General features: G+C 40.1%; 1 protein-coding gene across 1 annotated transcript; it reads right to left on the bottom strand.

The window, feature by feature from the left end:
• On the bottom strand, positions 1–4,220 carry LOC139479155 (uncharacterized). The gene is made up of 5 exons (XM_071261938.1): positions 3,959–4,220; positions 3,323–3,390; positions 1,760–1,983; positions 722–833; positions 1–327 (listed from the first exon to the last, which is right to left on the bottom strand). The coding sequence occupies exons 1-5, from the start codon at positions 4,218–4,220 to the stop codon at positions 1–3; spliced, it is 993 nt and encodes a 330-aa protein (XP_071118039.1).
• Between the last annotated feature and the right edge of the window lie 8,218 nt (positions 4,221–12,438).

Below are 12,438 nucleotides of genomic sequence, written 5' to 3'. Positions count from 1 at the left end.
TTATTTCTTTCCTGCGGTGTTACCAAACATAAGTCCAGCACCGGGAGGCTGAGACCCAGGGAGACCTCCAGTCTGCTGTCCTGGTAGGGCGCCGCCCTGGTTAAGACCAGTCATGGGTTGTCCCATAGGCATGCCGGCGACTCCAGAGACTCCACCAAGTTGTCCCATGCCTCCCATCTGGCCCATGCCTCCCATCTGACTCTGACCGAATTGGTTGAAGGGGCTGGCGATGGGGGAGGTGGCGCTGGCGGAGTCGCGTCCAATCTTGCCGCACAGGGGGATGATATCTTGGCACATTCCGTTTCTGATGTTCATCGACAAGCAGAGCTGAAATCATGAATAGACGATTGCTACTGGTTATTCACAATATACTAGTATGTGGATCACTGAAACATGTGTTAACTAGGTTCTTGATTTTTGGTTCAGTGTTTCACGGAGAAATAATATCTCATTGAATACAGTTTAGTTGCGCGAATAAAGGTCAACACTATTAATAAAATCCTGCACAGACAGATGAGGAGGATTGCGACTAATGCTTTGCAACACAAGTACACGCCGTGATATATCTGGAATATTGTTCAAAGCGGCGTCGGGCGTGGGGACATGTGCCGTGATATTGCTGGAATATTGCTTAAAGCGGCGTAAAACCATACTCACTCAAAGCGGCGTTAAACTCACTCACTCACTCATACTGACAGAATGGGTCGTAAATAAAACCTACAGCAAGACCACGTCCATTCAGTTCTTCCAGTGCCTCAAAGCCACGCACTATTCCGCTTGATGTATGACCTTGGTTGGGTCTGAGCACGAAAGGCGATCCAAGCACTCCAGTTCTGTAAGATGATTTGGTAAAATGCATGAAATCATCAAATATCACAAATCCACCATCTACTCAACACTGATAATTGAGCATGATATGTATAGAATTAACAAATATGTGATTTCGGTTATAGGATGTAATATTTAAGGTTTATTTTTACGGGATGATTCAACCGTACTTTTACAACATCAGAAGCTTACCCTTTTAACGAACACCTGGTGTCATCACTGATTTTCAGGCATCTATTCATATAATGTCCACTGTTATTTAGAATCTGTTTGACATTGTAACCATCAATGTCCTCAAGAGCAGGCTTACGCGTATATAGTAATCTGCTCCAGAATCCCCACGGCGTGCCTGCTTGACAGTAAATTGACTTGGGTTTAACGCCGCTTTGAACAGTATTTCAGTTATAGCACGGTGTTTCATTTTAATGTGGGAGGATAGCGAAAAGTGATGCAAGTCTCAGACGGGGATTCGAATTCACAGGCTTCTGGTACGCCTACGGGACGTAACTCTGCACAGCGATTTCCGGCATCCTAGAAGACTTGGCCCCTTGGCCAATACGAGCAAAAGCATCCGTGGTCTAATGGTAGAGCGTCTGCCCCGAGAGCGTTCGATCTCCAGCCGCGTCATACAAAAAGACGTTAAAAGTTTGTACTTGTCCTTAACCTGCCTATCGCCCGTCATTAAGGGCTTAAACAAGGACTGGTTTGCTCGGAGTCAGTATCCTGTGTCTGAGTGGGGTATTCATGTTAAACTGCGGCATGGTATCTCAGTGAGCTAGCACTATAAATCGGCATCAGTCCGGACGCGAAGTTAAACCAAATTTCACCTCACCTTCACCTACTTCATGCCGATGAACTGGGTGATCTGTGTTTTTGTGAATTATTTCTTAGCAAACAAATGATGGGAATGGGGAAATCTATAAGGACTTACTGGGAATTAGACTCTCTTGGCTGGAAGAAGTTCACTCCTTGGAAGTTATCCACGATTCTGCCCAGAGCTTGGCTTGAACAACCATCCTCCACACGACCGTAGCGGGTGACCACCAACTGGAACTGTCCAGCGGTCTGAGACTGACCAGACACGCGGACCACAGCATCCATCTGAATGCGTTGGGGGTTGAACCAACGGTTGATTTGCCATCTCTCTTGCTGATCCTGCAATGATATATTTATGCATTAAATCACCTTTATCCATATGTTAAATGTAACGAACTGTAGGGAAAACTGTATGCCGTAATTTCCCAGTGTGGTTAGTTCAAAATGATAAATCTGTAGTCGAGGTGAGGCGAAATGAGGATAAAGATCTCGTTCACGGGTGTATGGGCGTGTGTGTGTGTGTGGGGGGGGGGGGGGGGGGGGGGGAGGGAGGGGACATACTCACGATCACTGCGCCAGAGTTCTGCTAAAGTGACTTGGGCGTTTTTTCTATCACAAGTAACTCTATGCCTACGGTGGATCGTATGTCAGTATCACTGTGCTGTAAGATCGGCCACAGAGCTGATCCAACCATATCCTGGCTTTGGAGGGGGGGGGGGGGGGGGGGGGATGAATAACAACGCCCAACAACAACATGTCGCACCTTTATGCCGAACGCCAAGGAGGGAAACAACCATCTTTTCACATCTTTTAGTGTGACTCGACCAGGGGACGGAACCACCTACATTCCGCTTTTCGGGCAGGCGTTCTATCTACTAGACCACGGTGTAATCATTTTCTAAGAAAAGGACTCACATTTGAATACAGTGAAACCGCTTCAGTGCGGACACCGTTAATATGGAAACCCCACCTTCTGGACGATGTTGTTGGGAACGACTATATATATTTTCAGCAGAGTGATTCGTTTATCCGGAAATTTGTCAATCCTCCGAACAATTACTCTATAAAATGTACTGTTCTGATTAATGAGGTTTTACTGTATGTCTATTCCACACAAACTATCTTCCTAACATGACATGTAAATGTCATTGCCTAATGATTAGAAACCTCTGTATTTTCAACAAGAACCCCATGCGTATAGTGATTTCAACCTTTGTGTCGGCAACTTGAAATATCCTACACACGTGTATGATATACAACCGTGAAGACGTCTTAACAGATATATTGCGACAGAAAAGTTCTACCTCTCCTGTATATCCTTTATCTTACCTCAGGTTTCCTCTTACAAAATATACCCAATTCCACCACCCCCACCCCCCTCCCACCCCCCTGGGGATTCCGGGTTTAAATATACTGGTAGCAGTGAATCGGATGGTCAGTCTCTGTCACTTAGCTGATTGCACGTCATCGTACCCAGAGGGCATAAAACATTACTCAGGGAAAGATGTTTTTTTCGCTTTTTTCATAATCTCACTGTTTTTTTCTGGTATAGGCTCGATAATTAACAGGCCACAATCATATTGCTGAGTTTGGTAAACAGTAAACACAAGCAAACAAACAGTCTTGGCTATACTAAAAAAAATCACCAATTCTGTAATAACAATAAATATATACATACTGCTTGAGTGAAGGTCACTCTCATCTCATCGCCATTTGTATTTTTTCCTATACACGTGAAATAGCGTTCTGGAAAGAAATATTCCATATCAGCATATTGAACATAGATCCGAAGTATATTTACGAGAATATACTTTGCAATTATTATGATTTATTTAATTCAACACAAACATGGTTGCTTAAAAATACATTTTTTGTGTTTGTTTGAGGCAAATCTATATCATTTTCGAATAATTCTTATCTATACACAACGAAAAACATAAAAAAGTAGAAACATTGTAAATACTGAAATAGCAACATAGCCATGTTTAATTTACAAAATCTCTTGGAAAATATGAAAAGTAATGTAATAGTTTCCAATAATTTCATTCCTACCAATCACACGCTTAATTATGACAAAGGGGTGATTATGTTTGCTTTCTATGTCTACTACACACATTTTAGATGTCATTTTGATAGATTTGCTTCGTTAACGTTTGCATATTCTCTCCGTGGTCTAATTGGCAAATTTGGAATACTGAATATGACGTAAATTGAAAACATTATGATATTAAATGCTCAATTAAGAGCATAACGATAACCTTTCTAATTCTGTTTCTGTAAATGATCAATAGCATGGTCAAGAAAATGTACTCACGGGTATTCTGGTTGTTTCCCCAGAATCCTTGACCACTTCCCATTCCACCTCCAACTCCACCTCCAACTCCAAGTCCACCTCCAACTCCAAGTCCACCTCCAACTCCAAGTCCACCTCCAATGCCAGGTTGACCACCGGGTTGAGGCCACCCAGGCTGTTGTCCAAAGTTGCCCCAACCGTTGTTACCCCACTGGGCAGAGATCAACCTACCCATCACACCAACAAGGACGAGAACCAGGGTACTTTTGGACGCCATGATCATGTCTGACTAAAACAAACGACCGATTCAAGGTATGGACGACTCCGAAATGGTTACTGCTTTTAAAGGTGGTATTAACTAAAGGCGGAGTGTAGCAGTCCTAGCCAATAGGTGTCGCATGTTCTTATATGATTATGAAGAGCGTCACACTTGAGGAGTGGAGTGATTGATTCATACACCGACACCATCCTTGCCACTTCCTTATCCTATGTGCCATTCAGAGTTCAACACGGTCCTGGTCAACTTCCGATTTGACCATTCTGTAATTGGCAGTAATAATAGCTTCAGGAATCTGCATTCCTTTGAATTTTTTTCAAGTATGACAGACAGCCTCAAGCCACACTTAAACGCAAAATATGTAGTGGATAATTAGGGGAGATGGTCTGATTTTAGGTGAATGATACTAAAATTGTTTGCGTCAGTTTATAACATTTCGCGAGTTTGAGAGTAACACCTCAACTTACAGCCACCCCCACCCCACGCAACGTTCAAACCAACTACCGCATTTTGCAGGATACTACATTTGATAGAACAAACATGTATAAGCATATAATTATTTAATTTGGTGATGTTTTCGACAAATGTGAATGGCTTTTAATTTGTGAATCATTTGCAGTCATATATCATGGTATGTGGAAATTGTAAGTGCGCACCCCCCACCCCCATCCCACCCCTAGTCCCAAATAAAAATATTAGGGTTTTAAACTAACAGTATTTTAGGGTTAGACTGGCATTAATCGGAATACAAATGGCCAAATAGGACACACTATTCCGATTTCAACTGAGGATTCACAAAAAAGTAATCATCGATTATGAAACAGTGTATGATTTACTCTCTATCATTGTTATTCACCATTGATTTGCTGCAAAATCTAAACAAGGCATTGTTTTAGAGCAACACTACAACACCACAACACTAGGTGTTATTTTAAGGGTAGATGTAATTCCTTTAATCAAACTGAATTCCATTATATTAGAAAGAGATCATCGACGTAATAACAGTAGAGTGTTTGACTTTTTCTTCTTATAATCATGCATTTATTTTTGCAACATAATACTTAATTAGAAAAAATATCTTTCGACTTTCGCTCAATACTTATGTATCAGTGCCAGCGATTTATTACAAACTAACATATTTTCAGATCTAACATTAATTTTATTACAATTGTTGTTACAACTAAAGATCGTGACATTCTTGCTAATCCTAGTTTACACTTGCGGTTAATCTTATGAATGGTATTTTTGGAGGGTCTTCGGGCCATATTCAAAACCTTTTTCACAGGACCGGAAGCTAGTGAGAAGTTGACTAAGGGATGTCAGTGTTGATTAATTGCACTTGGTAAGGATATGTTTGATCTACCCGTAATACACGCCATAGGGTGTATGTTAACATACTCTCTTGACCCTACACAAGTGTGTCAAATCCATCAGAGGGCTTTCGGAGAGTCACTTGGCGGTGGGACATCAATCAGATTACGACCACTGATATGAATGAAAAGCGACGAAAAAAAATCTATGACTATAATGTAATATAATATATTAAAAATCCATTGTACGATTCCAACTGTTTCAAAAGCTGAAGTGTTTGATAGGCATTACTTTGAAGTTGGCGGATGACAAAGTAGACACAATTTCTCGATAACAACTTTTTGTTTACTGAAAAGGCGACGTTTCGGAATAGATCCTTGACAACGTATAAATTGTGTTTGGTTTATTTCAAAAGCATGTGTTATAAGCATAAACAAACCACTCTCAAGTAGTATCGGTACTGGACCATCTTTTATACATATGAATATGCCAACATGAATCGTCCATAATACGGGTTGTGAAGTGCATCGCAATTCCCCATTTTGACTTGTGCCAAATGGTCCCCCGTTTTTTTTTTCAGGTGGACAATTGTCTTGCTATTGCATGTGTTTGTGTCGGGTGTCACCGGAGGGCAGGATACGCTATTTACTAGTGCTTCATAAACGCATGCTTATTATTTTAACCTCAACCTTGATCGAACAACTTATGAGCAAGAGTCTTATGACGCTCCTTGAAATCTTGGCAGAAAGAGACGTATTCGATTGTATCTAAAAATGTGTGAAATGTAAACACCAAAGGCTAGAGCTGATTGAATAATGCTGGACATGATGGGAAAGTTTACTATTGGAAAGTTGAAGTCATCCCTCTTGTCATACAGATTTGTGGATAGTGCTTTGTCACTCTTAAGCGTTATGCAGAAATCTAAAAATGAAACAGATGAGGCGGTCTCACTGGTCATCTTTATTTCTAGTTCAGGTGGGTAAATCAGTGGAAGATGCGACAAAGTGGATCTCGTTAGACTCTGTGACTTGGTAGATGTATCCTATCCCAATTGCGTGGATCGATGGTCGTGTTGTCATTTCCTGAATTGTCTGGTTCAGACTCGGTTATTTACAACCTACCGTCATACAGGGGCCAGCGTAAAACAACGAAAGAACTAACAAATGCAACTGAAAATACTTGCATCGCAGAACAGTTCAGTTTGTTAGTACCTAGTGTGATGTACAAAACGTCAATGAGACTGGCATTGTCTGTCTCCTAAAATGAAGTTTGCAACTCGAAGTCATGAAGGTTGGAGCTTTGCCAATACCTCGATAACTCGAAGTCATGAGAATGCAGCAATACATATAGTAGTTCGAGACCCAGTTGCCAATAGGAATTGTGCAGGGGCGTGCAATTACTACGTCTTTGACGACGTATTGAGTTGATGGAGTTCAATTTAACGAGCTTTCAAGGTACATAGTTCTTATGAAACAGACAAGGAATATTTCTTCAGAGTTGTTCATGTTTATTTAAAAAAAGATCTACCCTTGCTCTTCGATTCGTATCGATCCGTGTAACAGATTGGTGCCATTTGCCGTGGAAATAGGGAATATTCTATGTCTCTGTTATGTCCCACGTATACTTAGGATGCGTCTAAAGCAATGAGAGTACAGCCTAAACGTAATGTTTCTCATTGTCGGGTACCCGATCATTACAACAACTACACACATAAGTCAAGTCCAACAAAGGTATACATTCTTTGATTTTAAATGGGAGGAAAGTATGGATATGGTGCTGACGAACAACTAGGATTCGAACCAGCGATCTGAGGTTTCTGGATGCCTAATGGACTCTGAGGAATTGCACAAGGAATTGCACAAGGAATTGTGGCGCTTTAGAAGACTGGATCACTTGTGTTCCCTAGTTAACAGATAAGGTGGGATCAATGGAGACAGTTCTCAAAATTTTAATATATATCCACATTTGTGTTTCTTTTACACTTACTTTTTTGCAAATAGTGTGGGTGCCTGGTGCTTACGGAAGAGCAGGACATGCTTACACTTTTCGCGAACACCTGGTGTTGTCACTGATTTTCAGTGATCCATTTACATAATTTTCGCCGACATTTTGCCTTTTACACCCAATGGAATCTGGTTCGGCAGATAAGGGAGACAGATTATAGACGTTTCTTTAGGAAATCCCTTGATATACTTCAAGGAGTAAGACTAGGGATATCGGTGTCTTCAATGGATTTTAATAATTTAGACAGAGGTGTTTCTCCATGATGAGAGTTTCAATGTGATGTACATATTGATGACGTTAAAAGATTAATAAGCTGATTGATTGATTCAGTGATTGACACTGTCAGGTTGCATGTTACACGGCTGCACGACAACTTACTGTTTGTGGTGCCCCGGGGTACATGCGTCAACCATCGCCATGACACTTCAGACTGCCTATATATATCCTGTACAATTTGTGTGTATTGCTTTTTGGTACTGTTGGGATATACCTACTGAACACTAAATTCAGGTTCTTGTTAATAGATGCACTGATCACGAGGTGCCAACGATTTGATGATCGGCGTTTGGGGAGGGCTTGTGGTGGTTATGGTCGATTTGCCGGGGGTAGAGAGTCGCTCTTGGATGGTCGTTCCCCTTACTCCTTTGCTTTCCTTTTTTAAGTGTACAGGTGTTTTAAATGAGTTAACTATTGCTCCATTTCTAAACAAGTTTTAACAGTGACAAAAGAATTTAATTAATGTTTTATGTATAATATTATTTAGAAGCACATAACCCAAACCTCTATCTATCAAGTATACCGGTGTTTGATTGCTCTGAAAATGGATCCCTCAGGTTTCTAAAATTCTTCAAATTCAAATTTCTTTGTATTTTACAAAAGACTGTTTCTTTCATTCTCTGTGAGGTGTGCGGCAGTTTTAAATAATTTGCAATTTTAAGCGTGACTAACTTTGGGACCCCAAAACGCTTTATACGACATTAAACGCACTCATTGTACAAGTTGTTCGTTGTGTATACAATTAAAAGACTTATCGATCTGGAAAGTTAATATAATTACTTTTACTTTTCAGTTTCATTTTGTATGTCTTTTGAAATATATTACTTCTGTTTACCTACGTCATATGAAGTTTTTGTGGTTTAGTTGACCTGAGATTTTCATTTGCATCGATTCCATCATATTAATATGGATATATAAATATATAGCATATCTTCATGTAGAGTGAGTTAGTGAGGCTAACAGCGCAATGGACAGTGTTTCAGTCAGGCTTGATAAGGAGACGGTTGAAAGTGTACTGCCCCCTATCTGTGTCCCCCGTGCACCCGTGTTCCCCGCTCCGTCTCCTTGTCCCTGAACAAGCAGCGTTCCTTAATATGTACGCTTAATCCAACCAACTTTCTAAATGCATACGTCACGGGCTCGGGCTAGATTCATCGGTACCAGAACAGCCTAGGTGTCTGAACCGCATGTCTTGTCTTTCATCTCGCGTCAAGGATGACTAGCAATGTATGTTTCCTGCATGTTCATTCATACAGATTTAGTATTTTTGGATTAATGACAATAAATACTCCTTTTTTTAAATGATATTGTTGAAAACATAAAATGTCAATGCAAGAGAGTAATGTAAGTCGGTACTGTATTTATTGCCTGACGCAATTCAACAGTACTGTCATGTGACGGTGGTCTGTAAACAAACCAATCAATTGATGGTTGGACCAGAAAAACCAGTGACACGATGGTGCATTTACTGACTTTGTTGAAACAAATAAAAAACTATATGTTAATTTTGAATTACGTCTTTGAAATGGCGTACCATATAATATAATTTTTTTTACAGTAAACCCCGAATAAGGAGACGTTACATGTTTACGAAAACGGAAGTTTGATTATTGATTATATAGCACTTTAGTACCTTCACCCAATCAAGATCGTTATCAACTGCAGGGTGATTGATGTATTGCACTGTACGTCCTAAGGGCACGTCTTGGGTGTATTTTTTACACCTTAGGCGTCACCAAGGTGTGGACATTCTTTAAAATCTTTTATGTTTTAAGTGTGTTGTTAGCGGTTTATTTAGATCGAATACGCTTATGTGTAATTTTGTAAACGTAATTTGAAGAATTATAATCCATAAAATACAACAACAGCAACAAAAACACACATGTAGCGCTCCCCACACCACCTCATTTGTAATTGTCTTCCCACTCTTTCCGGTTCTTAAGCAAATTCCATTTGAAGCCACAAGTTCAGATTCATTTTTCTGATCTTTAAAAACTTTATATTTAAACGATCCGTGACATACTACGGAAATAATTCACGCCATGCATTGACGTAGTGATTCTGAAAAAAACAAATCACGTCATCGTATGGCCATTGAGATTAACATGGGTAAGTTCGTACGTTAAAAATGACGTTATTTATTACGAAAGAAATACACGAATACCAAAGCGCCTCAGGTTAACGGTAAACAACATTTTTTTTAAACAGAGTAATGAAGCAGGTGGTATTTAAGGAAGCTAAAGGTAATTGCAATCTTCATCAAGAACTGATAAAAGATAAACCCATTTTTAGGAGTGTGGAATCATGGACAAGCTCCAAAATACAGTAATTGCATATATTTTTTTCAAAAACGTATCTCCTCGATGTGGACAACTGTATCGCTATTATTCCGAGAACATCTAACCTAGATATCTCTCAGGCAGATGTTGATATGTATTTGTATTTACTAGTATTTCATACTTTGTTTGTACTTTATGCTTTTTTTATTTGTTCATACCATGATTGACATTGATATGCTCTTTACGTTTATTGTTTTAGATTTCGATTTTGTCGGTCTTCATTTTTTATGCTGGTCCGTTAACGCTTGGGTTTTAGTAATAATTTTGCAGGGGTTCACTCTTGCTTTGATTTGGGTTTACGCCGAATTCAAAAGCGTTCCAGTTATATCAGGGCGTGTCCGCTTAATATGGAAGGGAAGCCCGTAGTGACGCAGGTCTTACAAGTTTACCACTTTGGTGAAACCCACAAGCATGAGTATGGTCCTGACAAACATTGAAACCTAATTGGGGCGAACCGGGATTCGAACCCACAGTCATAGGTTTCTGGCGTGTCCAAGGGACGCAACTCTGCACAGCGAATTTCGGCGCCTTATACGACTGGACCACCCGTGCCCCCAATCTATCATTAACGTTGTTATATGAACGTGTATCATCCAAGATCAAAGGTTTCTGGCGTTCCCATTGTCTTAGATGAAACCATATTGATTTTCCTCTGGAATTTTCAGGAAAAAAACTTATACATTTCGATGACTAAAGACGTGACTCAATGGTTTCTATATGTTTTCAAACAAAAGTAGTTACATTTCTAAAACCATACCTAAGATATTCGTCTATGGTCACCAGTTAATGCATCAATCAAGCGTCGTATGCAAATCATATCAGTAGTTTTACTGACCTTATAGTCGCATTATGACCAGGAGCATGTATCCGGTCGCAATACACCCAAAACCAGAATTAACATAATTTATTCATAAGGAAGAGAATGTATGGATGTTAACTACATTTTTATGACGAAACACAACGTGTCGGAGTGTATGATTACTCCTTCATCGGGTGAATGCTCGTGATTCCAAAATGAAAAAGAAACCCGAAATAAACACTGCTTTTTGTTTTTCTATATTTGTTGTTTAACATCGCACTTGAAAATATCCCAGTTGTATGACTGCAGCCGGACAAACAAGTGATTGATATTATGAACACCGTTGAAGCACGATGACACGCAATCAGCCAAGTCCTCGAGATTGAACAACCGATCCTTAAGTCGCCTCTTCCAACCAACATAGTCTGCTGGGACATAATCTAACCCGGAATCCTTAAACAGGAAACAGAACTCAAACACATTTATATATTGGTTTCTTTTATTTGATAATATGGAAATGTACAAAGCAAAGTTTCCACCTGTATGTGGTGGTGAAAATTTATATACATTTTGGATAACGGATGATCCTGGAATATATGGTTCTAACAGTACAAATATTATTAAAATTTATTTTGAAAAGTAAAACAAGTGATAAAAGATTGGATAATGATATGTACAGCACCGTTAAACAATTAAAGTTACTTTTATGTATATAACTACAGTTAAACCTCGTTAGTCCGGACTCTTTTAATCTGCAAACCCCGGACAATTACTACTTTATACACATACAGATGTACAGAGGGTCATACGTACAGCTGATTGGCTTATCCGGACATTCATTTATGGGTTCACCTAAAAATGTTATAACTGCAATAGGGCTTTCTGATGTGACGATAGACAAGACCATACTTGGGTGCCTGCCTAAAGTGTTTGACAGCATTGGCCTACAGCTGTTTTTTAAATCTGTATGATGTTATTCGTGATGAAGGAACGTCTTGTTTTGCGATCATCGACAAGGACAGACTCCAGTTCCTTTCTATATTCCACTAGAGCGGTGGGGAAGCCTGGTAGTTAAAGCGTTAGTTTGTCACACCAAGAACCGGGTTCGATATGTGAAGCCTATTTCTGGTGCCCCTGGCCGTGAAATGGCGGGAATGTGGCTAAAAGCGGCGTCAAGCCATAATCACTCACTATAGTCCGCTAAGATGTGTCCAGATGCCTCGAAGGTGGACCCGTGAATATCCGGGCAGAGAAAAGGTCTTCACCAACCCATGCTTGTCGTAAAAGGCGATAAACGGGATCGGGTGTTCAGGCTCGCTGACTTGCTTGATGTACGCCATCGTATCACAATTGCGTAGATCGATGCTCATGATGTCAATCCCTGAATTGTCTGATCCAGACTCGATTATTTAAATACCGCCGTCATATAACTGGAATATTGCTGAGCGCGGCGTTAGACAACAAACAAGCAAAGTCTCGATGGTGGAACAGGGCA

Source organism: Haliotis cracherodii, unplaced genomic scaffold (genome assembly GCF_022045235.1).
Source record: "Haliotis cracherodii isolate W230 unplaced genomic scaffold, xgHalCrac1.p SCAF_4, whole genome shotgun sequence".
Classification (NCBI taxonomy): Eukaryota; Metazoa; Mollusca; class Gastropoda; order Lepetellida; family Haliotidae; genus Haliotis; species Haliotis cracherodii.
This window is presented reverse-complemented; position numbering and strand designations above follow the sequence as displayed.

What these genes read in the sequence shown, in the direction of transcription:
- LOC139479155 (XM_071261938.1), bottom strand. Translation starts at nt 4,220, where the DNA reads ATGATCATGGCGTCCAAAAGTACCCTGGTTCTCGTCCTTGTTGGTGTG. An exon ending in GAGTGACCTTCACTCAAGCA is followed by an intron (nt 1,984 to 3,322) that starts GTATGTATATAT and finishes ATATCATTGCAG; the next exon opens with GATCAGCAAGAGAGATGGCA. An exon ending in CCAAGAGAGTCTAATTCCCA is followed by an intron (nt 834 to 1,759) that starts GTAAGTCCTTAT and finishes ATCATCTTACAG; the next exon opens with AACTGGAGTGCTTGGATCGC.